The sequence below is a fragment of the Haemorhous mexicanus genome, chromosome 1 (assembly GCF_027477595.1).
Source record: "Haemorhous mexicanus isolate bHaeMex1 chromosome 1, bHaeMex1.pri, whole genome shotgun sequence".
Classification (NCBI taxonomy): Eukaryota; Metazoa; Chordata; class Aves; order Passeriformes; family Fringillidae; genus Haemorhous; species Haemorhous mexicanus.
Genome location: NC_082341.1, coordinates 138,433,627 through 138,459,446, shown reverse-complemented (window position 1 = coordinate 138,459,446; position 25,820 = coordinate 138,433,627). Strand labels below are relative to the sequence as shown.

The 25,820-nt window shown below is 34.3% G+C and overlaps 1 protein-coding gene across 1 annotated transcript in view; it reads right to left on the bottom strand.

Annotated features, from left to right (window-relative positions):
- RIMS2 (regulating synaptic membrane exocytosis 2) overlaps positions 1-25,820 on the bottom strand; it is a 446,152-nt gene that overhangs the window by 126,721 nt on the left and 293,611 nt on the right. The window contains exons 19-20 of the mRNA XM_059865145.1: positions 7,121-7,300; positions 5,893-6,002 (exon numbers count right to left, since the gene is read on the bottom strand). Of these exons, the coding sequence (XP_059721128.1) occupies positions 5,893-6,002; positions 7,121-7,300 (290 nt within the window). The remainder of the gene's footprint in view (positions 1-5,892; positions 6,003-7,120; positions 7,301-25,820) is intronic.

Sequence of the window (25,820 nt, the reverse complement as noted above, 5' to 3'; positions counted from 1 at the left end):
TTGTTTCTAGGAAGGTATTGTTACTAGAGAAATTCAGACTATAATCAACACAATGCAATGGAAACTACTCGGTGCATAGATTTCTGCTCTACAGCTCCATGATAAAACCAGGGCATTTAAATTCCAGTTGAAATCAGGACATTGAAAATTTCAATTAAAATATTCAGCAGGGATGTCATCTATACAGTCAGCCTTCTCCCACAGAAACAAATGTATAGAAGATGTGCCTAGGACTTTAAAAAATCATTTTCAGTAGAGTCGAATTAAAATGTTTTTGGCATGTAGGCACCCTGAAAGGTAAATGAACAATGGCTGCCATAAGCACAGCTGCATGACTTCTCAGTAATTTTTCTTTTATCCCCTTTGTAGTCTCAGACCTATACAGCAAGATCTTCAAATTTCATAGAGCTGTTTAATTTCTCCTTTTGCCAATGCAAGAGAAATTTATAAGCTATTATTTCCCTTGAAGGATGAGAACTTTTAAAGTAAGCATTTTAAACTCTAGGTTATAGGTTAAGTTTCTTCAAGTTTTGCTATGGAAATTGTAGCAATGCAACTTAAATATTTTAATACTCTTCCAGGTCTGCTGCCTCTCAGGGCAGTGAACTAAGCATCCACAGTCAAGCCCAAAGGTGTATTTTTGCAAATTCATAGTTGAAATCAAACACCCAAAGTAGACTCAGAAAGTATCCTAAGGAAGCCTTGTTACTGATGTTAACTAAACTGTTCTGTTTACTTTGCTGTCAAGCACAAAAAATGCAAATTACACCATGCAAGTACAAAGGCCAGTACCACAGAAGTATCCACACAAAAAAGAGGATGGTGCAAAGTTCTATATTTCCATCTTTTTGGGCTGCTGTGTTTGCCTAAGGCATCAAGTTCATAGCCAAGTTGAAGGTAATCTAAGACCATATCCTATACTTTATACATGTGATTAATCATTTTTATAAAACAAAATATACAACAAAAATGCCATATATTTTTAAAACCCTGCAAAATCATAGCTGATAGAGTATCTTGACCAGTCTTAATACTGGTCCTTTGCAATTGCATTATAACCACCTTTCTGTCTCCCATCAAACTAGGGTAGAGGTGTGTAAAAAGCTGTAAAATTCCTTTTCATTTTGCAAAATGAATTCCATTTAAAGAAATTTCATTCTAAATGAGATAAAACCCCTTAAAATAAACAACATGTACTTCTGTCAGTAGAATCTGTGCCTTCCTAACCATCAGAATGTCTCTGTAGCTTCCATTCCAGACTGCATGATTGGAATAGTACATTGTCACTATGCATGTGTCCCTTTAGAGATTTGAATCTGTATTTGAGAGATACAAACACTAACTAATGGTTTCTAGCTATCCCTGATTAAACCTAATCAAGTATTCCTGTTAATTCCATATTCCTGTTAATTTTCATATCTAATTTTATTCTGGAAAAAGATTACCCACACCTGAAGTTAAGAGAGGACAGTTAATCAGCATTAATTTCAGGCCTAACAGGTTCTGAAATCATTTTCCCAAGACACAAGATTATTATGAGATCATATAATTAAAGTCTTTATGATAGAGCATAAATAGAAAGGCAAATCCTTACTGAGCTCCACTATTTGTTAAATTTCTGAGCACTTCATTTCCAAATTCGAATGTTTTACAACATCTGTTTGGCTAACATGATTTTCTATTTTTTTTGGGTTGGGTGAATGGTTGGGGTTTGTTTTTGTGGAAAGAAGAAAGAAAGGGCAATGCTCATTTTTAAAAGGAAAAATAAAAATCTATATTAGGAAAAAATACTCTCTGATTAGTAATTAACAATGAACTGAAAGGGTGAATACTGAATACTTTCACTTTATGGTGTTCCATTTTAATTAGGAGCAAGTGGTCAGTGATTTCATCCTTCTGCCAAGGCAAGTAAGGAAAGAGAAATACATTGGAGCCACATATAAATGAAAAAATAAAATCATGTTAACCCTTAAGAACTATATATACTTCACTTTCCACTTCTTGTCAGCTGGTGCAAAAAATACAGAACACTTCAGAGTACATCAACATTTTAGCACTAAAACCAAGTTGAATTTAACAATACTTTCTACAAATGTTCATTTAAACAAGATATTTCTATCTCTAGTGTAATTTAACAATATACAAGCAAGAGTTTAGATGAAAAAAGTCTTCTGACACTTCAGCAGTGAAAATTCTTTAGGTGGTCCCAGACATCTTTTCAGAACTATTTTCAAGCCATTAAACATGAAAATATACCAAAGTAATAAAATCTAAAGCAAAACCCAGACTGCCTAGATGCTGAGGTATAGCCTGGGTAAACAAGGCAATGACAAGCATTTCAGAAATACCCAAATGTGATACTGCAATAAACACAGCCATGGCAACCTAAGGAATTAGCAAAAATATCATAACCATAAAATGCTGTAAATGCAAAAAAACTAAGGATATTGTATGTTCTACTGAGCATGTGGGACACTGATTAAAATGTTTGGATCAGTACACCACAGATAGGTGTGGTCCTTCATAGCTACTCCCTGGTAGCTTTCTTGAAAGCAAACAGTTTGGGCTATTTTGAAATAAAGTATTCAAGAGGCACCTTCATGTCCTGGAGCAAAAATTCCCAACCACATAATACAGTTCATGGAACTAAATCTAACTCAAATCAATGTTTTTTAATTCTGATCCTAATTTGGAAAGCAATTACCCAAAGGGTTGGGTTTTTTCACTGTAGATTCCTTTCCTTCCATTTCTAGTCACAGCCATAAGCACACCATATTCCACATCCTAGTGAATGCTGCCCTGTAACAAAATAATATCTCCAGCAGCAAATTACTCCCTTCTTTCTACTTGAGTTCTGGCATTTGTACAACATTTAAAGAAAAGGTATGCAGATACAACCTTGTAAGAAACACAAATTATTCAAATGTATGCAAACTAAATGAGCCCACAGTAGGAGTCTGCAACAGATAAGTTTTTCCCTTTCTTTTTCTCTTTTACAAAGCTGAGATGACTTCCAATTCATCACTGCCTATAAGGTACCTTTAACTAACTCTTTCCATCAGTTTGATTTTAACTTTATCTAGTTGACAATTAAATCCTTGATTTCGAAATACAGAAAGTTTAACCTTCACAGCACATTCCCATGCAATATAGAAACACCTCCCTCATTTGAGTCAAGCATGCGTTCTGTAAAAGCAGAGAGGACTACTCTGTGACAACATTTTTTGGTATGGTCATGTAGCCTTCCCAACCACACACAAAAGTTTTGATTATCACTGGGGCTTAAAAAAAGGCATTGAAACTTACTCAAATATCTACAAAACTTGCAGGTTTACTTGATCCTATATTTGTTAAATATTAACATAAGCTCCTTCTATGATAGTCAGGGTTTCCAATTCTATTAAATTTCAGTTTTTGTAACTAGTGTTTCATTTGCCTAAAATAACTTCCTGTAAAATTCAATTCTCCACAGTAAAAAGACTGCTATTAATCTTAATTATATTCTGTCACTGAACAAAATTGGGTAATCTACTGTTCTTGCAGAGCACTATCCTTTTTAAAGAAAATTATTACTCCCTTTAAAGAAAATTATTAGAAAATCCTAGAGAAGGACAGGAAAATCCTCAAAGAAAAACTCTATTGGTATTAAAATATGAGCTCTTAATTCATGACAGAAACTTATATAAAATGGTCTATGAAAGCTGTACCTATGGATTAGGTATTTAAGAGTGCTTACCATCTTTATATGTGTAAGTTCAATATGAAATGTGTCTTGTTATTGTGTCTCGAGTCACTTATAATGCTTTGATTGTGTGAACATCAGAATCTGTGGATCTGACAATTTTCCATAACCCAGATTTTCCAAAAGACTACTTTTCTCAAAAGACAAAGTAAAAGGAAACTATTACTCAGTTTTCAAGTAAAAAGAGATTTCCTCAAGTCCCAGCAATACTTACCAGAGGAAACAATTCTAGAATTCCTATAAAAAGTAGTTATTTTATTGTATTTATTACATTTCTCTCTATAGAACCTATGACATAAATAAGATTTTACCCTCTCTAATCAAACACAGTAAAAATACACAGCACTTCACAATTGCTGCTCTGAGAAGCTGACAGTCTAAATAGATATACTAAGCAAAGAGCAGGGAAGAGTGGTAAAACATAAAAGCATATACAGCAATAACAGCAAACATCATGTGACTAGATGTGATTATTTCCTGGAATATCTAGACTCAATTCAAAAACATGAGGTGACAAAGAAATTAATATCATAGAGTGATGATCCGAGAAAACAAGAGTTTTCTTTTCATGAAGTTTTGTTTCCAAAATGGAAATAAATACTGTAAACATTGGAAATACTAAATTTAAAAGTCTGATGAGACAAACACAGTAATACTACATAAAGACCCTCAGTGGTACAACCAAGGACTGCAATTGATATCTGGCGGCTTGCTATTAAGTAAATGAAATGGTTTTAATTCTGTAAAATATAAGTGGATTTTATTTTAAGCAAAAATATTTTAACTTTTTGAAAGACTATCTCAATTCAATATTTTTCCCATAATATTTGCAAATTACCTACTAATTCAGCAAATGTATTGCACTATAAAATATTTGCAATAAAAAAATTATTCTGATTAAATTAATGGCTAACATAAAAAATGTCAAGTATCCTTCAATGCTTATATATAAACATGTGCTTGAATGTCTGCTAATCCTGGAAATGTATATACATAACGGCTGAAATGCTTTTATTTGCATAAAGTAAATTCTAAGTTATTAAAAATGGGTGCATGTCTAGGTACTTTTCTAATGACAATCATATTTATATAGTGTTATTTATATTGTCTTTTTTTCGTGCAGAATCCTGTAAAATGTACGAGTCACAGGTCTAAAAATAAAGACTAAATCACTATGACAATAATTCTGACTATGTCTGTGCAATCAAGAAACATCAATTGCAGTTGGGTTTGTTTTTCCCTATACAGCCTCTGAAAGAAGGCTTTCAGGTGAAAAACAAGCCCCTCTTTATGTACAGACCTTCATAAGACTCTATCTCCTTGTCTCCATTGTCTAAGGAAAGTCACAAAAAACAAAACAAACAAACAAAAACAAAAACAAAAAAAAAGGAACCAAAGCACAGGGGTTAAAAACAACAGAATTTTTTTAAAGATACAATATACATGTTAAGAAGGGTCAAAAAAAAGGAGTGTATATGGCCATTTAGACTGATTTTGCACAGCACACCTAGTTACTAAAAACAGAAGTGTGAAAATGTATTTGCTGTCAAGAATGCATTTGTATACCTTTGTTTCTAAACATTTCAGAAAATATCTCCATCAACCAGTGCTTTTAACAGACATTAAAGATAAGCACAATTACAATACCAGTAAAACGTGAATAATGAAATATCTGACATTTCTTATTTTAAAGATTACCTGTCTTCTTGCTCTTCCTGTTTCAAGATGCAGAGGTTTTATATCAGCATTCTGTAATACACTCCATGTGAGCCCACAAATTGTCAACTAGGTTCCTGACTCCCAAAAGAGCCAGAATTTTGTCACTAGACAACATACTAAAGATCATTTCCTGTGCCTGTTGAAGTCAATGACAAAACACCTACTGAGTTCAAAAGGAACAGGATCATGCTAATAGTCCACCTTGTTCTGTGTGCATTATACTGCTGATTATTCATGTCAGCCAAGAGTATCGTAGATGTTAAAACATGATAGAAGAAAACACAGTACAAAATGCAATACCATTACCAAATCCCAACTCTGTACACAAAAACTCAAGAGATTTCAACTGTAATGGCAAAAGAAAAATGAAGAAATAACCGACCTCCATGAGCAATTTGGTAATGTCACTAGGGAGAAAACCATCCACTTACTTCTCTCCAACGTCCCCTTTGGTGGGAGCTGCGGTAGCTGCCTGCCCCTTCGCCCTACTACTGGAGTACTTGATGGACTTGTCTGGACAGACCCAGTTCGAGGATGTGACCTAGGAGACACATATCAAAACAAACCACAGCCATTAAATGACAAAGTCATTCTTAAATACCGTCAAGAACTGATAACGTGACTAAGCAGACTTTACATCACTTGGGACCCTTGCACTCCCAGAGGGAAACTATTATCTCTATTCAGAAAAAGACCTGATTGAAAAAGAGAAATCTCTCCATTAAAAGGAAGCCAAATTGAGGCTGAGGATGCTTCCATAAGATGCTTTTTCACACAGTCAAGCCAGAAAATGTGTTGCGCACATATTCATGTGCATATGGATATAATAGCCACATACACATAAATTTATTCACAAGTCAAATTCAATTATCTTTACTCAGCTTGTATTTTCTTTAAATTATCTTTGAGTTGCAGTGATATTACATGAATTTTTCTAAACAGAATAATGAACTGAGGAAAGACAATGATATTTGACTCAATTTTCACTGGGGATTTGATGATACTAACTCTAACTTTCAGAAAACAAAAGAATGAATTCTGCAGTTCTAAAATACAGAGAGGCTTTCCTGAACACGATCTAGAACAGAATGTGCTCATCTTTTTATTGTATTATGTTTATTTAAGCTAAGAATAACGTATAGAAATCCTCAAAATATCAATAAGGGGTAGTCAAACAGGAACAGTACAGACTATGGCACAGTAAAATGTAGTCAGAGAAAATGGTGGTTAAAATGATAAGTAATAGACAAAGTTAGTACAGTGCATCTAAAGAAACTTTTTTTAAAAAAAAAATAGTTTCATTTGATGTTATGATGATTGTTCCATAAGCAATGTCTGATGAACACAAATAATTTCTCATTCTGTAAGAGAAGAATATGACAGTTATGAGGTGCTTTATGTGGAAACCATCCAGGATTCCTGACAAATGAGAAATCATAAACAAACGTAGTTAAATACTGTTAGCAAGCAATTTGCAATGGTAGTCACACCATTATATCCAGAGTAGAATATAAATAGTGTGTTCACACTGAAAGGGTTAGTATCTATTGCTGCTAGTGATCAGCTAAGGATGAGGCGATACCAATCAGCTACTGGGAAAATAAAATGGTGAGCTGGTGGGGCAGAAGGGGTTTAGTCCGACTGATTTGTCTGTTTCACCTCGGTAAGGCGGGTGAAGGAGGGGCAGATCTTCCAGTCATTAATGAAGGCATCGACCTGATGAGGTTTGAGTCAGGACGCTCTGTGGATCGGGAGCGGGAGTTGGTCCGCTCTAGCACAGGACGTTGCTCTGTTGATCTGGATCTTTGATATGGCTGTCTATCTGCTGCTTCACAATTCCTGTAATGTTAGTCAAAAAGCAGCTCAGTTGAACTTTGACTTTTCTATTAGTTATAAAATATGCTGCATGATATTGGTTTGGAGCAAATCATTTTATTACATACATTTTTAGGGGGAACAAATTTTCTGAGATAACTTCTTGATAACATATAGTTTTTTTACACGTATGATTTGACTTGCTCCATACTCTTGATAAATGGGCTGAAATGTTTCCAATGTCTCAGTAATGACTATCCATGCAATAGTCTGTTTCCTGACAATTTCTGGGTTAAAATATTATTATTTTGTCTATTAATGTATTAACCTGTGAATAAAAGAGTAGCTGACATAATATTAAGTCTCAATAAAGTTAAGAACTCGCTAACAGAGCAGTTTATTTGTGCATTTTTTCCTCATATGAATAGATTGTTACAGATTTCTTAAGAGATTGCATTCTCTCTAGAGGTAGCACTCTTGTTTGTAGGAAAGTCCACAATCTAGATTACCATGTAGCACTGTCAACTATTATTAGAGTTGGGGATGTCTGTTACATACAGGCTAGTCAATAAGTGATAGATTCATATGTGGTGCTGAGACTGTAACCAGATGAATCTACATCTTCAGTATTTACAGAGGTTCCAACAACTAGAAAAAAATTGGTTTGCAGTTTAAAAATTATTTTAACCCATAGCCTATGGAACTGTACCAAAACAGCAGTGGAAAAAGTTTTTGTTAGAGGTGCAATGGGAAGAAATTAGATTGAGTAAAAGAGAATTTCTTGATCAAGCAGTGATATCTTCCACTATCTTAGGCTATTAATCAGGCCATTATTTCAGAAATTAATCAAGCCCCACCTTTTTTCTCAATGTAATTGGTCTGTTTTCAAGGAGTAATATTTGTTAGCAATATCCTGAAATATATTAAATCAAAGCAATTTTAAAAGTAAAATTCATACCCTAATGCAGCTATTTATTAAAACCACACTCCTCCCAGCTCTCCTTGAGTAACCGAACAGATACAGAATACAAATGGGGAATGTGTACCCTTCAGGACTTTTCCTTGAGCGAAGTCATGCATTTTACAATGAAGTCAGTTAATACAATGAGTGGCTTGATGGTGATTAAGTGTAACAAGAAGTCAAATTTTAATTAGTATCAAAAAGGAGAGAGACATACCACAGCCTTATTATGAAGACTTTTATGTTAGTAACAGCATTTTATTTCTAAAAGCATTATAAAAGAGTGTAGTGGCTGACTTTGCTGAATGTGTTTATAAAATATTCATTAAAAACAGTCTTTTCAGGCCTTCCATGAGGTCATAATTGCACTCCTAGAGCATACAAAGGGCTTGCCACAGACAGATTCAGAATAATACCACACATCATGAACCTACATCTATAAGCTCCTAACAAGCAAACACACCACAGTGAAACACATAAATGGTAATTATAAGCTGAGGCACTAAAGATTGTAGGAAAAGTACAATGAGCCTGGCACGAAACCACAACAAGATTACCTCACTTCTTCTTCTACCAGTTCTGTTTCTGAATAGGAAGCTTCATCAGCAAAAACATCCACTGTCTCGCTTCTTTTACATTGTTGATAGACAGAGAAACACAACCTTAGCTTTGATAGGAATGCTGTTTAGTTTAAGTAACACTTTAAGTGAGGTTTCAGTGTTATGGAAGGTGAGAAAAATGTCACCCATCTGCATGATGGTAAGAAATGACCGTAGAATACATTCTTTGACTATGGGAATAAATTCCAAGAAAAAATATTCCTAAGTTTAACAAAATTACAAATAATTATGTCCAGGTCTTGAAAAACCCGCCATTATCTTATTTATCCACATAGTTAAGAATATTAATTAGCCTACAGAGACTTTTTTGGGCCTGTCAGCATTTCTGCTGTCATTGAGTAGAGGACTACTGGATCACCCAGCAGCAGGGACTGGGCAATATGGTGAGGGTATCACTCCATGCTCCATTCCTCTCTCCTTCCAACAAGCAGTAGGACCCACAGAGGAACAGGTGAGTGGCAACCACATGCTTCTCATAAAGACTTTATGAGAAGTTAAGGCTCCCATTTGCTACTCTTAAGGCCTCATTCTCTTTGGCTCTATAGGTATAAAAAGTCATTTTTAGGATATTAGGGCTCTGACCTATTGCCTGATTAGAAGGAAGGAGGCATTCTTACTTACCATTGGGATCAATACTAATGGCTTAGTGGGCAGGTTTTGTGCTCTGCAGAACATCATGGAACAACTGCAGCTAAACAGATAAAGGCCTCAAGAATGTCACACTCAGTAGCTAATATACAGTTTGCTACAATCTCCAGTGGGCATTTCCTTCAAGTGCAAAAACAACCAGGAGCTCCCTGAAGTGGAGGAGAGGGTGGATTTTGGCAGTAAAGCTTTGAAGCTGAGGCTATGCTCTTTTGTAGACTGAAGGATTTGAAGACTAAATTGAGTCCTGAGGCCAAACTGATTGTCACCCTCAGGTTCCAGGCTACAGGCTGCAATCCTCTCAATAACCACTACAGCAAATGGAGGGCTTTGTCAAGGGGACAATCTTCCACTTGAAAGCTTCACTTTGTGGTTTTGCATCATATAAAGAGCAATTCAAAAAATAGTTTTACTCTCTGGTCTTCATCCTCACTTATTCTTTTATCCTTTAAACAGTAAACACATGTACTACAGTCTTCAGTAACTGTCTCTTTTAAGGAAAACTATCTGATAACCTGCTTGTGCAGTGAAAACCCTTCCTTACCACTGTAAACAGTTAGGCATGAATATTTAAATCCAGCCATACTTATGGGAGGAAGTTAAATTAAAAATGGAAGTTTCTAAATTTTCAGACATCATTCTTAAAGACCTAGGGTTACAAATTTTCTAGATGAAACTTTCTTCTTTTCTCATTATAAATCATATTATATGAATTACTGATTTTTAAAGAGGGAAATATGGTAGTCTTAGTTAAACTATTCAACATCCATATAATATTTTAATGTACACTAGCACTGTTTACCTTTGCTAACAGACTTTTCATTATGAAAATACAGTTAATGAAACATCAAATAATGACTTCCTCCATCTAGTACTGCCTATTGTAGCACCCTTCTACTCTTGCTAGGGAAGACAGGCATGGTAGATGGCTAATTTCCACGCCAAAGTCTGCAAGACTTGTAAGAATAACTCTCCCTTACTCTGAGGAACAGGTACAGCAGTGTTTGCTTCTAAACCAAGCAAGCCAATCCCTATGAGACTGTCTGAGTTCTCCATAAGCCACTACACAGAAAACTCTGTGAATATTCACAGTCTAATTTCTTGTTCCAAACCCATCAAGTATTAGAACTAGAATCTAATATCATTTACGTACCACTGTAAATTTTAGTTGCTGTAGTACCTAACCAAAGGTGTTCCCAAATTTTATTTTATATACTGATTGATCTCAATTTACATATATATATATATATATATATATATATATATACACACATATATGCGCGCACACACACACACACACACACACACACATATATATATACACACTGCAAATTTCAAATGAGAACTCCTTTCCCAATGCAGTAAATAGACTTTCTGATTTTTAATTTTTCAGATTTGTTACTTTTCTTAACAAATAAAAAAGAATTTTCAACAAATTATTAGTCATTGATCTAAACTTATGGTTAGAGAAAGCTTTATAAAAAATTAACATTTTCCAACAGTAAGCAATTGTAACAGCTTACATAACAAATAGAAAATTTTTTCCCCCAATATTACTGAAAACCATTTATTTAAAAGCTCATGTTAAATATTTTTACTCTGTAAAAATGATGAGATCATGCCAATCACCATTTTAGCATTAGGTTTTTTTCTTGTAACAAAAAACTGAAGAAATAAAAATAGAAGTGCTGTAGGATTACAGTACACTACAATTCAGCTCCTAGTGTATCTTTTTCATCTAGAAACACTGAACAGAACAAAAAAAATGCAACAGCACACTTTCTAAGTATCATAATTTCGAACTCCAGCTAATATACAATAGCAATACCTGTCAGTGTCTGTGGATGGCTGCTGGATTTCAATCCTTGGACATGTTACTCTTCTACTAGCTATAGGAACTTTGCTGTTTAGTCACAGACACAAGATCCTCTGTTAGCATAACACAGATAAGCATGTCTAAAACCAAATGATATTTCTAGTACCAAAAAAACTTAAATTTGAGTCATAAATATTGCAATGGAAAATGGGAAAGAGCAGTACATTGTCCAATCTCTAGAAAAACTGGTGACAGGATATCTCAGCAAGTAACTAACTCATCTATACTCATAAAGGAAAACTCCTCTATACTCATAAAGGAACTTAATATAAAACCATGTGCTGCTATAGTTTTTAAAAGGAATGTAAAGCTTTTACTCTGGTTTAAAAAACAAGGTAAAACAAGATATTTTGGTTGCTGTAATATTCGGTAATGTTTTTAATATATGTAATATATATACACACACATATATATACACATATACATACATCCATACATGATATGATCTGGTCAAGTGCAAACTGCCCTGTGTTATATAGCATAACCACCACTATATCTCCATGAAAGTGACAGGTGTGATTAACTGCAAAATGACAGTCTGAACTCTTCTGCTAACTCAGCTAAGCAGACAAAGCAGGGAACTCTGCCATGATCCCAGGCACGTTGTGCTCCCCACTCCTGCGTTCTGCTGCAGCCACAGAATTGCAATTGCTCACAGCTTGCTCAGGCATCTGGACCTGACACTGCAGTCACTTCATGACCATGTGGTGCCGACACAGCTGACCATACTAACACATGGCATGGTACAATTATAAAAATGCTTAAGGAAAGCATATAGATCTACACCTGTACTCTCCAAAATATGTGTCATCATTGATATATTTGCTGAGGAATAGCAAAGTTATACTTCACAGAGGGAGTTAGAACAGACAACGTTTTTTCCAGCCCAAACTATTTTATGGTCTTTCTGATGCAGTTAGAGCTTTAACTAGCTATTACAATCAAATATCAATAAAACCAATAAGTAATGTAAATCCTTAGAAGACTAAAATGAAATGCATTTCATATCATTTTTATGTGCAAAAACGTTGTAGATGTTTTTACTTTATTGCTTCTGGTACTTGCAATGTGTCTTTTGACTTATATAGCCAGCTGCCTTATATAATATCTTGTTTTTTGCCAACTACTTCTAACTTTCAACATCCTTAACACAGACCCTCAACTGACACGTGTAAAAGAATCACCCTGCAGGAATAAGCATCTCTGTGTTCATGAGATGACTCACTGAAGATCATGATAAAGCTGATTAGGATTCAAAAGCTGGGAATTCAAAATTCTCAAAGATGAGAGCTGAAATCCTCTCCTCTCCTTCACCCCAGCTCAGTTGTATAACTGAATCTACTGCAGTGATTCTCTCTAGATAATAATCTAAACTTCCATTAAAGTACTGGAAATATTCCAAAATATAACACTTTCAGCTTTATATTATAAATATATTCCACAGTTTTGCCCATTTCAGAACACAATATTTCACCCACTCAACTTGAATATTATACTACGATGTATGAGCAAAATCAGGACCACATCTGGGTTTTAATTAAGATGTCTCATGGCTGAAGTATAGTGGTACATAAGACAATGCATAGAGGACTTGAGAGGGAAGCAATGAAAAAGAAGAATTTCCTAGTTGAGCTTGAGTATTCAAATGCAGAGCACCTAGACTACAGACTAATCAGCTGAAGTAGTTGTAGGCTTAAAACTAAGCATATAACTTAAATATGTCTTTTTAAAGTGCAGTACCAAATGCAAAATACGAAAAGTACTTGGCTTTTGATGGATTTTGTGGGATTTTTTTCCTCAGATCTTAAATATAACTTTATTTCTATATGGCACATATACATAGTTGGCTTTCTTTTCAGTGACATTTTCAAACACCAATAATATGCCAGATATTTAAATAGCAAATTACCACAACCAGAGTTGTAACTATGCAGTTATATATACTGCAGCTACATGTTTATCTTCTTCCTAACTTTTGGCAATAGATCTGCAATTCTGACCTCTCTGATATCAAGAGTTTTGTCCCTTGATGAGACCAGGATTTCAACCAGATCATTCAAACAGGAGCAGGTATGTAAGACTTTATAATCCTTTAAGTTCTTAAATTATGAATGAGCAAAATAGCATTTAGTTTCTGTTAAAGGCACTCTCTAAATCCATTGATCTGTACAGAATCTGATCCATTTCAGCAGTCTTTATTAAAGTGTTTTCTATTCCTTAGGTTTTATTTAAAAGTCATAATGGTTCACAACAAATGATTTTATCTTTTTTTTTTCTTTTGCCAAACATTTTAGGAGCTAAATTTAAATGGAGAAAGACAGTAGTAACCAATAAATTTCTTTTTCATGTTAAAAAACTATTTTTAGATATTTACCCCTGATATTTACCTATGTTAGTATCTATTCAGCATAAAAAGTAAGAAAACAGAGGTAAGACAGGACTATTTCATGTGACTGTCAAAAGCAAAAGCTTTAGTTACACCAAGCTCTTAACAACCTCCTTTAAATGCTGTTCATTTTCAGTTTGCTTATGAAATTTCCAGGGTGAAGTAATAAGTATGACCCTTGCTGTGCACTTAAAAATGAAGAGCCAAAGAACAGTGGCACTGTGGTTCACAAAGCTAGAGAATATATATGGTCTCAAGTCTCTGCAACTGCACTAATGTTTAGGCAAAAGACCTTCACAAATCCCTCCTCTCTAAAGAAGAGAGAAGCCCACATTAAAATATTGATGGATTCATTCTAGGTTTTATCAGATTTTTTACATTTCAATTTAACAGTCTCTCATGTTCTCTGTTCACATTCACAAAGTAAGTAAAAAAAAAAAAAAAAATTCTTGCAAGAGCAATAAGAAAATGAGGGAGAAGCAGTAAAGTCAACGAACTAAAAGCAAGGAAAATTTGTGTGCTTTCTTGATCAGAAGCCAGCCACAACTGGGAAGAGCTACAGATTCTAAGGCACACAGCACTTTGCATGGGTTATGCATCAATCACAAAGGGAGACAGGTTAGACAGATGGAATTGGGATTATTTCTAAAAGTAAAAAAGTATTAGGTCTCACAGACACCTTCCCCAACACTACAGATGTAGGCAGGTATCACTAAAAAGCCTCTTTTCATTAAAGCAGCCCTGAACAATGAGAACATGTTTTAAAAATAGTTCAAACATAATTAATGTTCTTTTTCTATTTCTAACTGAATAAAACAGTTTAAGCTTGGAAAAAAGACTAGAACATAAGTGCTTTGGTTCTGAGTCAAGAAAGAAAGACATCAAGAAAAGTACATTTATTAGGAATAAATTTGGTACAATTATAAATGAACTCTTATCATAAAGATCCAAAATATATTTTAGTTTTATCTGTAACACTACACTCTTTACTTACCCATATTTTTCAGCTGAACCATTGACTATATCATCTGCCCATGAACTTGCACCATTGTACCACCTTTTCAATGCAGTCAAAATAAAGAAGTGTTATTAAAAAATGATGAATTACTATTAACACTCTAATTCATGTGACATGACCACATCTCAACAAAATGGGAAGATTTCAAAATGTTTTAACATAATTTTGTACATTTCATACTTTCTGTCAGGTATGAAGAAAACCAACTTTTTCAAAACCAAACACAAAGATTATAGGCTTTTTCCCCTATATAATTATTATATTTTACCTCTAGTCTTTTCAGCAGTTAAGCCATAAACTTCAGTTACATAAAGACTAATTGGTCTTTTTATACATAAATGTCTTCATGTTTTCAATTGCCATTGAGCTTGTAGGATAATAAACTAATTGTGGACACAAAACATTAACAAAAATAACCTAATATGCATTAAGAATTCAAAATATTGCTTTTAACTTCAAATACATGACCTTGCCAATTGTAATCTTTTTTTTTTTCTATTTGATAGGGTAGTTGGTTTCTCACAGGTATGTAAGAAGCAGAAGAAAATTCATCTCAATGATCAAACAATGAAAACTAAGTAAATTTTAAAGTGTTCTTTAAATTGTTCTTGAATATAGGCTGCCCAAGCATTTGCAGCAGCACATCAGTTGAAGACAACAAAAATCACATATAGAAGTATTTTATCTTAAGAAAAACCATTGAGAAAAGAAATAATCAGACAAAAAAAGCTGCTTTAAGAAATCAGGGATAAACTGCTTATGTGTCACTACTCCAGCATATTAAAACTAGATAAAAATCATCCACCATTTGGCTAAGGAGTTTCAACTAAATCTCTGGAGTTTTATACTTTCAGGATCTCTCTAAGGTAAAGCCAGGGAACTGCTATGTTGTGTGTATTCAATGATTTCCACATGACAGTGAGTGAGAAGACAGGGATTATCAGAAAATATCAAGACACCACTATGCTGTCAATTTGGACAAAAAAAAAATCATTTATATGTACTTAAAATATTAGCCATAGGCTAAAGGAAAAAACTTTTTAATGGCTTGAATACATTGATACAAGAATTTTCATTAATCTGTTCCTGGGAATCACAGCAGTATTTTTTTGCTTGTCTGCCTTTTCTCCAAACTCCTCATACTACAGAATCTGAGGGTTTGCAGTATGCTTACAAACTTAATAACCCCACATCTCCTGGATATTATATTGAGGGAAGATTGCATGAGGTGCAATATATGTAAACATCAATCAGCTGCCCTTGTTTATTCTATGTCCAATTGGATGGTATGGGGAGCAGCTTTTTTTTTTTTTTTTCCCATGGTTTATAGCCAGATCAATGGCTGGATGAAAGTCATTTCAGTTAAATCTACTTGAGTTTTAGATTAGATTTAGACTTAATCCCATAGCAATTAGAATACTGCTGGAGGATGACAGGTACATCTTTACACTCTCCCTGATAATCCATATCCTCAAAACCAAAGCCAGTCTCTCCAGTTAACCAGTATTTTAAATAAGAGTTTTTGATAAAACTACTTTATTGCAGACACCATAAATACGGGCTTAAAATTGCAGTGCACTTTATTTTTTCTTAAATATGACTGTATTTATTTATAGCAATCAAATAAAACCAATTTTTTTTGCTACTTGTTAGGAAAAGATCCCTGCTTTACCTGTTCCCATAAAATAGACAAAAATCAGACACTGACTTTAAAATGCACAGAGAAGTATAAAACACCTAATTTTAAAGAGGGAGAGGAACATTGACTTGCTCTTCAGATTTCCTTCTCTTTTGGCCTATCTCTTTAAATATGAATGGCTGCTATCAAATAACTATTTCCAGAGACACTCCAAAGAATTTTAGATTGCATGTCAGATTTTAGTGATACTATGCTCATTGTGATACATTATATACATAACAAAATTTAGGAAGAGCAACAGTACTGTGGTTCCTAGCATGGTAAACACTCAAAACCAATTTGAAGGCATTTGAGTAGTCCTTTTTTAAGTCAATGTGGGCAGTAACATGCTAAAAACTGAGTACCATCTTAGGGTACTCAGGTTATTGAAAGAATGAAATTGAGGACTGTAAATTGCCCTAGAATCTCTCCTAGTGACAGAAAAGGTTAGCCATTGGAATTATGGTGCAGTTAAGTTTAGAAAAAACCTTCAGTTGTACCTAAGCTCCTCTGTGCTATTCAGTTTTCCTCCCACATCTAATGAATAAAAAATTTTTCAAGCTAAGAATTATGCTTAAAAAAATCCAAAGTCAAATTAATGGAGGGCTAAAAAGGAAATGAGGTACTTAAAACTATGGAGATTAGTTGTTCTGTATTTAGAGAAATATGGCATAAAGTGCACTGTAAATTTAAATATCATTAGTCTAGGTCAATTAGAATTTTAGACTACGCTTCATAAAAATTTATTACTCAACTCTATCTATTTTTACTATATAAATTAAAATACCTTTCAGGAGTATAGGCTGTGTCATCATAATATGAATTAGGCACTCTTCTCTCCTGCCTAGTCCTCCTGAATGTGGAATAAATAGCACAGATATTTCAGACATTTTAGAGGGCGCTTTTTTTCATTATGTATTCCCTTACTGCATCATTAAGATGTGATGAAGGTAGAGCTTATTTATCTTCAATTCAGCTATATACTCTGAACAGATATTTTCATAGATATATGTATTTATGAAACCTAAAATTCTGCTTTCAATTTTGATTCAGAAATAATTCACAACTTACTAAGAACACTTGATCAATGCCCACGTATTTCATAGAAGTAAAAAGTTACATTGACAGAAAACTAGTACTTGAACAACAGAGAATGTTCAACAAAAGTAGGGTTTTGATGTTAGAAAATGTCTGCTGGGTAAAGCAAAAGTCGGGAAAGAAAATGGAAGCAAAATCTAATTTCCTTAAGTGAAACAACAGAAATTCTGCCTGAAAAAAACCTCACATCCTGCACAAAACATACACAAACCAGCTTTTATGTACCTACAAATGCTAAACTCAAAGGAAGTGGGAAAAAAAATGGCACAGTGTGGTGTTCTTGCTGATTAAGCTGAGCTCTGAGGTAGGTAAGTTGAGAAAGAATTTCATACAGCGAGGTTTTCAGCATAATTTTATTTGGAATGAACTGCCAATATTTTTTTAAACACAAGAAAAAGGTTAAGAATAAGAACCTTGAGAACATTACTTTGTTTTTGAGATCACCGGTGTGTCAGACAATTCAAAATGTGTTACTGTCAAATTACGTATTAGCCCATATATCTCTGTAGGATTCTGAACTGGGGGATATAAATAAAAGTGTAAGTAAAACTCAACATGTCCAGCCACGCTGCCTTGTGCACATGCAGTGTGAGTAGCTGCAGCAGGCTGAACTGATCCCAGCTGGTGCTGCCCTGCTGACTGCAACTTTGAACAGTCAAGGGGAACTAGGGTGTGGCACTGAGCAGCAGGATGGTCTTGACAAGACCCCAGTCCTAAGGGCTCTGAAGTCACTGAAGATGCACAGGTGCTTATTGTCTTTCTTAGGCATAGGCTGGAGTAAATATCTTGACAATGCTGCTGTTCCTTTTGGGAGGGAAAGTGTTGGACTTCTTTAAAAGGAGGGAGCTTTCAGACAAACAAAATTATAACCTAAGAATGACCTCAGAAATTAAGGTTTTTGGTAATGTAAATGTGTCCTAGAAGTAATGAACTGAAGTCTGTCATATCAGATCAACAGTGACTACACATACTTCCACAGAGAAAAGACAAAAGAGAATCAAGTAGTCACTCTGTGGGGAAAAAAAATAAAAGGAAAAAAATGCTAAAAGAGACCACAAGAGTTAATGGGGTGGCTGTGAATGACTACAAGATAAGCAATAAAAGGAGCCATGAACAACAAAAGCAAGTACTTTTGACTAATATATTTATATCATTTATTTGCCTGCAGGACACAGACACTGATGGATTCAGAGTGACATGAGATAAAAAAACTCTCTGTCCCAGATGAGAGATTTTCCTGAATGCTGGACTGTACAGAGCAGTATTTGCTATTTTGGTGAATAGTGGAAACTGGAAAATTGTTTCATATGCATGATATAGTGAAAGTAAAAGACAGGAAGAAATGTGGTTGGTTGATATCAACAAGACATTGATTAAGAAGGTGGAACAAAGAAGGCAGGAAAAAAACCTTGGCCTACAAAATAATGTATTTTAGAGTAAGCACTGAACTGGGGAAAAGTGTAAAGATAAAAGAGGAAATACTGTTTAAAAGTAATGTTCATATATTTGCAATAAAAATGAGGAATAGAAAATTACTTAGTGTGTTTCAATGTCTAAGGAGAAATGGATAACGATTATGCTGTTCCTAAATTGCTGTTAGAATACAGGAAGACAAAAAGGATGAAAATCCAGGAACTAAAATTGTGGCTGTGAGGTATTGAGAGGAGTTCATATCTGGTAGGATAACTCAAGTAACTTGAACACTAATTTTACTCTCAGGCAGCCTAGATTCAAGAGGATCATAGAATCCAGGATCAGTTTCTAGGCCCAAGGAATCTTGAGATACTGTTTTAACAGTGAGCTAGAAATATTCCACTTCATGCTGGATTTTCATTTCTGATCCCAGGCAGAATTAGCTTTAATAGCCTTCTGTTCCATAAAGCCCTGGAAAAGATTTTCCAACTGTTTAAATCCTAGCTTTTTCATCTTTATGAAGTACTGTAACTTTTGCCCTTTATTTTCATTGATTGTATTTTTGAGAGATTAAGTTCAGAAACGAAGGCTGAGATTTACAAGTCAAGAACCTCAAAGTAAAACAATTTGAGAATAGCTCCAACTTTCACTAATATCCAAACAGTCACAGACATAACCAGTAATCTGAAACGGGCTCAAAGAATCTAGTGCAAATCAGAGTATAGATCTAAGGCAAAAAACAAAGTAAATAAAAATTAATTATTGAAATAACATACAAATGAGCACATTTCCTCATGCATTTTAAGAAAACAAACAAAAAATCCCTCTCCTTATCAAAGTTTCTACATGTGGACAGAACTATTCATACACTTTCTTTATACTAGGTTTCATGTAAAACAGCATCATTTCAAAACAAATGCTTGACTGAGTTCTAAATGTTAAAATGTATAATACACTATAGCCTTAGAGAATTTTAAAAAAGAAATATTTCTTTCAAAGGATTTTTCAGATCCTTTTTTGTTTCTGCATCCAAAAGTAATTTCACATTCACTTCAAACTACGGTGACATGATCTGAATACAGAGCAAGCATTAATGAACTTCTCAGGCTCATATCCAGAGGGCAGCTATGAAATTAATATATAAAGAGTTCTTTACTTTATGCTTTGGAAATTTTTACGTGGCCCCTCTTGTAAAGCAACACCTCTATCAACTATTGTATCTGATCTGAAATCACCGCTTCCTTTTTATTGGCTTACAGTTTTTAGTTTGATATTCTTATTTCTGTTTACACACAACTATGTAAACTTTTTCAGTTTGCAACATTTCTGAAAATATCTTAATTACAGTACTTGAGCAGCATAACTTAAAAGCCAGTGTATTTCAAGTGGCAAGTTATTTCATAGAAATTGTTATGGGCTCAAATTCTCTTTCCATATATTTCAGGCGTAAATAGGAACTATGATGTTCTGCAATCACACACAGGTATTGTGAGTGTGTACAAGTATTCCTAAATCACAGAATATGCATCATACAAATATATACAACATAAGCTTACAGAAGCATACACTTTAAGTTTTCACTCTATTTTTCAGTTAAACAAAGTATAAGACTTCAGAAGATACTCTTTCTGGGTACTTTAAAGTAGATTGGCTTTTCCTTGTTATTTCAAAGAGAATAATAAATACTACATGCACTCTGGAAAATTCTAGCAAAAATAAGGGTTATAAAAGACACAGATATATAATATCCATATAATCTATTTAAAGCTGGCTTCTGCAGAGCTATTTGGTACCTCTTGGGATTTACCCATGGCCCCAAGTAGTCAGTTTTAAGATGCAGAGTATTATAAAAACATATTCACTGCATGTGTTTATCTCTTAAAACACAGATCACATTCCCAGTTTGTAAATCAAAGATGGCAGTGTCAGTGTGGCAGAGCTAATGGCACACTCCACAGCAGTTATACCTCTCCAGATCATAGTAAGCACCCTCAGAATAGGTACGGCACATCGTACGGGAGCGGAGCAATCTGATTGCATCTTCACAAAACAGAGGATACATTGTGTGATCCTGGCTGCCAAAACAGAATGGGTGAACACAATGAAAAGCAACAAAAAGATGAAACGAGGACAAAACAACATGAAAAGCAAGCAATGTCAGCAACAGAACAAAACACTGGAACAGAACACGACTAGAGCTTCGGTGAACTCAGCTACAAGAGCTACTAGACTGAGAAAGGTATCACTCTCCAGTTTTATCACAACCTTTAACACAGTCACTCATATATGATCTTGTGCATACTAAAATCACAGTATCAGCAGGTATTAGTGTTTGCTGGTTTAAATTATTTTCTTTATATATTCTCTAAAAGACATCAGAGTGATGTAAATAAAAAATTATCTTTGAGAACCATCAATTATAGACTATTGGCAGTGAGAAAATATTCAAGTGAAACACAGGAAGAATTACCCAGTGTTTGTGTGCACACTATGTTAACAAATCTAATGATGATACTAACTCAACTTCTAAGTTTTCTACCACTAGACACAGACAAATAAAGCCAGAAGTGGACATGTAGGTACACAGAAGGTACATGCATTACCCACACATAGTCACACAGAGGAAAACATATACCTGACATCCCTGTAATGGTGATCTGAGGACTGGGTGTACCGGGAACGAGGTAAAGTAACATAATGACTGAGGTGATGGCAGAAAGAAAAATACAGATATGAGACAATAAGATGGAGAAGGAATGATACACAACACAAAACAGAAAACATTATAATCATAACATTATGGTTTAAGAACACTGGACTTATTAACAAAATAATATGATATAGGGTTTAAAACATAAAATTATCTAGATGACTCACACATTTATTCTGAGAAGCCAGTGGGAGATTATGGACCAAGACGATAGCTAAAATTTGGGATTTTCTACAGTATTTCAGTAAGGAAGAAAAAAATGTATAAATCTCTGAAAGCAACTCAAGAAGTCAGATTGCTCATTTCCTTGTTTGAAGGCAGTCATAACTTTACTATGAATAATATCTTTGAAAGAGATTTACCTAATCTGTCTGAAAGGCTACCACGATTTTGAAATCTTTCCCCACATAGCTCCAGAGCTTTCCCATTTCTAAGTGTAAGTTCTACTAATAATGATCATATTGTGATAAAAGGTGAACTTAGATCAAAGTGTTTCATTATTTAAATAATTAAGAGATATGACATCAGTACCAGAATATGCCAAAAAAAACCCCAAATGCAATTCATATAATAAAACTAAGTTATTTCTATTTTGTTTGTATTATGAAACATTGTCAAAATTTAAATATTTTAAATATATTTGTTACACTAGATATTCTCCAATTATCAAAAATAGAACAAAGCCATTTTACTTTTACTATAAATATATGCACACAGTACAGGGAAAAGGGTTTGGAAAAGAGAGGGGTTTACCATTAACAAGGAGTTAGTGACTACAGTTTCCATGAAGCTGGGATATTTCAATTGGAAGTCTAATCACAACTGTCCACATTGGAAGTGTAAACTGACTTCACAAGAAACATGAAAAAACATCATCCTCTACTTTTATTTCTCATATCTTAATTTGCTTATGATTACTGTTTTCCCAGTAATCAAACACACTGTTACCAGTAGGTGTATTGCCCACACTTATTATATTTGCCTCTTTTGCATGAGGATAAAATGCACCATCACCCACATGAAAATATTGCTTATATTATGTCAATTATATATAGCATGAGATGTCTTGGTGTTTGCTTCTTGTCAAATAAATGCAAAAGAGTTTCCAGTGTAAACAACTAACTTAAATCCTTGATTATGCAATTTTAACTTTGCAGTTTGTTACAAGAATGAGGAGCTGTAGACAATTCAACAGGGCCCAATTTGACATGGTATAGTTAAAATTTGTAGAAGGACTAATAATTATTAGAACAGAGAGTTTACACTGCAAGCTGTGAAAAACTATGAATGTTTCTAAAGTAATGTAAAGACCTAAGTATCAAAAGCAGTCTACCCATAACAGGCTGTCAGTCAGCATGTTGTCAAGAAACATTAAAAAAATTCACCGCGATTTTAAAATATTCTTTGCAATGTATGTCACCCACAGGAAGAACAATCAAATAAAAATGTAGGAACCTACCCCCCCAGGAGCCAAATGTACAGTGATGGCAAACAACTGCATACCAGTATTCTCTTACAGCATGAATATATTCCCAGGCTATGTCCACATAAATATGCCGTTAAATTATTCAGGTGCAACCCCAGAATTAACATCTCAAAACTCTTGCTCTACTATTAACAAGCAATGAAGTGTTTCCAGCAGGTAGATGACATTTCAATTTTAACAATTCACTTTATCTTTCCAGTGAACTGCTGACTAGTTTTCCTGGTAGTCTTTGAAAAATATATGGCATCAATAAATACAATATATTTAACCATTATTTAAAAACCAATATCTTAAACAAAACTAGGACTTCAGGCAGAACATGTGTTGCAGAACATGAATGTGCACAGAAATGCACATGCTATTTGCAAGTAGATTACTAACTGCCCATAAGAAGGAACACCCCAGACTGTTCACTTCACTTCTTTGTACATGAATGACACCATCAGTTCATGTTCTGCTTAGGATTTCAGTCCTAATAACTTTTATATCTCCACCAAACTGTGTTGATTGCCCAACTTCTGGTATTGAGTTTTGTTCTAATACTTCTAGAAACTCAGAACTCCAGTGTCCTTACCAAGTTCTTAGATTTTTTTTCATGGGAATTTCTGGCAGGAAGCTTAACCTTTTCCCTCTTTTCTTTTGGGTTTTTTTTTTTATTCTATTTTATTTTATTTTATTTCAGTTCAGGATTTCAGAACCAGAGTAGGATAGCATTTCGATGGCATTTAGATACAACCACTCATACAATTTGATATGCAATAACTTGTAACAAGTTTAAAAGAAGCTTCCTCATCATCCAGAACTTTGCTTATCTATATATGGGAGGGGGGTTAACTTGAGTTTATACTTGACCCGACCCTCTGGAATTACTGGCTATTCATACTTTTCCTTTTTTCTCAGAGCCCATGTTAACCATGCTATCTAACTTAACAGAATCATAGAATCACTATGAAAGATCATACCAATATGCCCACTAAACTATATTGTTAAGTGCCACTTCTATTTGCTTTTTGGACACTTCCAGAAATGATGACTCAGCCATTTCCCTGGAGAGTGTGTTCTAATGCATAGACTCTCCTCTCTTTCCGTGAAGAAATATTTCTTAATATCTAATCTGATTCAACATGCAGAGCAAAATGCTTCAATGCCATCTTTCTTCTGAGCATCTGGCCAATACCACACCAGTTGATTACCATTAAATACATTACTATACATTTCTATATATTTAAGTTCAAATAAATTCTTTATTCTTTTATAAATATGTTAGCAACACCAAAATGCCCATGACTTATTCTCAGTGTCCAAAACTGAAACATACACCACATTTATTTGGCTAATCCCCAGTATAAACTGCTTAAAATCATAAAGTAAATGTATTATAATGCAGTAAAAACATTAAGCATTGCATTGCCTAAGTGCAAAAGGACTCCAGTAATGTTCCAGATCTCCATGTCAACTAAATATATCATGAGAGCTGTTAATAAAAATCATTACCCTATATGCACATATATATGGGAATGCTCAGAAGACAATGGAGGCATGGACAAAATTTAGATATGTCAGATTTTCAATATGACAAAAGAACCCCAGGATACGTTTGGGTTTTTTTTGCAACCTTGATTTAGATTTCTAGGCTCTCATCACACATTCTTTGCTTCCTACATTATACTAGTTTGTGGCACTAGTGTATGTAAAATGATGGCATGGCAAAATGAACCTAACCTGCATCCTCACAGACTTATGAAACATTACTGTTTTTGTTACAGATAGAATAGACAGAAAATTTGCAGCAACAATTCATTTAACTTAAAATAATGAACTCAGTCTAATAAGGCAGCATTGTAGGTTTTGCAATGTGATCATTATTATAACCACACACACAACCATCTCCCCTTCCACACCATATCAGGTGAAATGTGATTTCCACTGTTCTGACAAGAAGATTCCAGTTACATAGGTAAACAGGACAGCTTTCCTTTTTTTAAAAGTGAACAGAAAATTACTTCAAAATTTTCTGATATTTCTCACCTAATTGTCCATTTTCTTAAAAAATTAATTGAACCATTAGGGTAAGAAATCAGTGATTCAGCAACTGATTAGATTGCCAGATTGGAAGTACTTAGTATCCAGGATCAGGCTTAGCATACCAGAAGAGTCTCAGAAGCATGCTTGGAAACACTCACACACAGAGTACCCCACTTGAGCCTCATGGAATACCTTTCTGTTCTTCCTATGCAGCAAGGGGAGTTTAACCTGCTCTCTATTGCTTGGGATATTTTATTTAATAGTGAAGAAGAGGCATTTAGGAGATAATTTATTCCATTCAATTTTCACTCTCTTTGACCAGGTCCTAAAATTTGATTGACATTCCACCCTCACTACAGTGGGCAGCAGGCTCCCACTGTTTTTGTGGAAAGGGTTAAGTACTGTGCATTATTACACCCTTGTGCTTATTGGAATATCCACAAATAATTCTGAATGCAAAACAAGTCTTTGTGTTCCTTTCTGTTAGAACCTGCCTGAATGAAACTCAGTTGACACAAGAAATTTCTCTCATCCTATCACTGTTGATCTATTCCTATATTCAGCTTTTTCCAGTGTATTATCTGATTGCAATAAAAGCAATATATTGTATCATTTGCAATAGTATTAT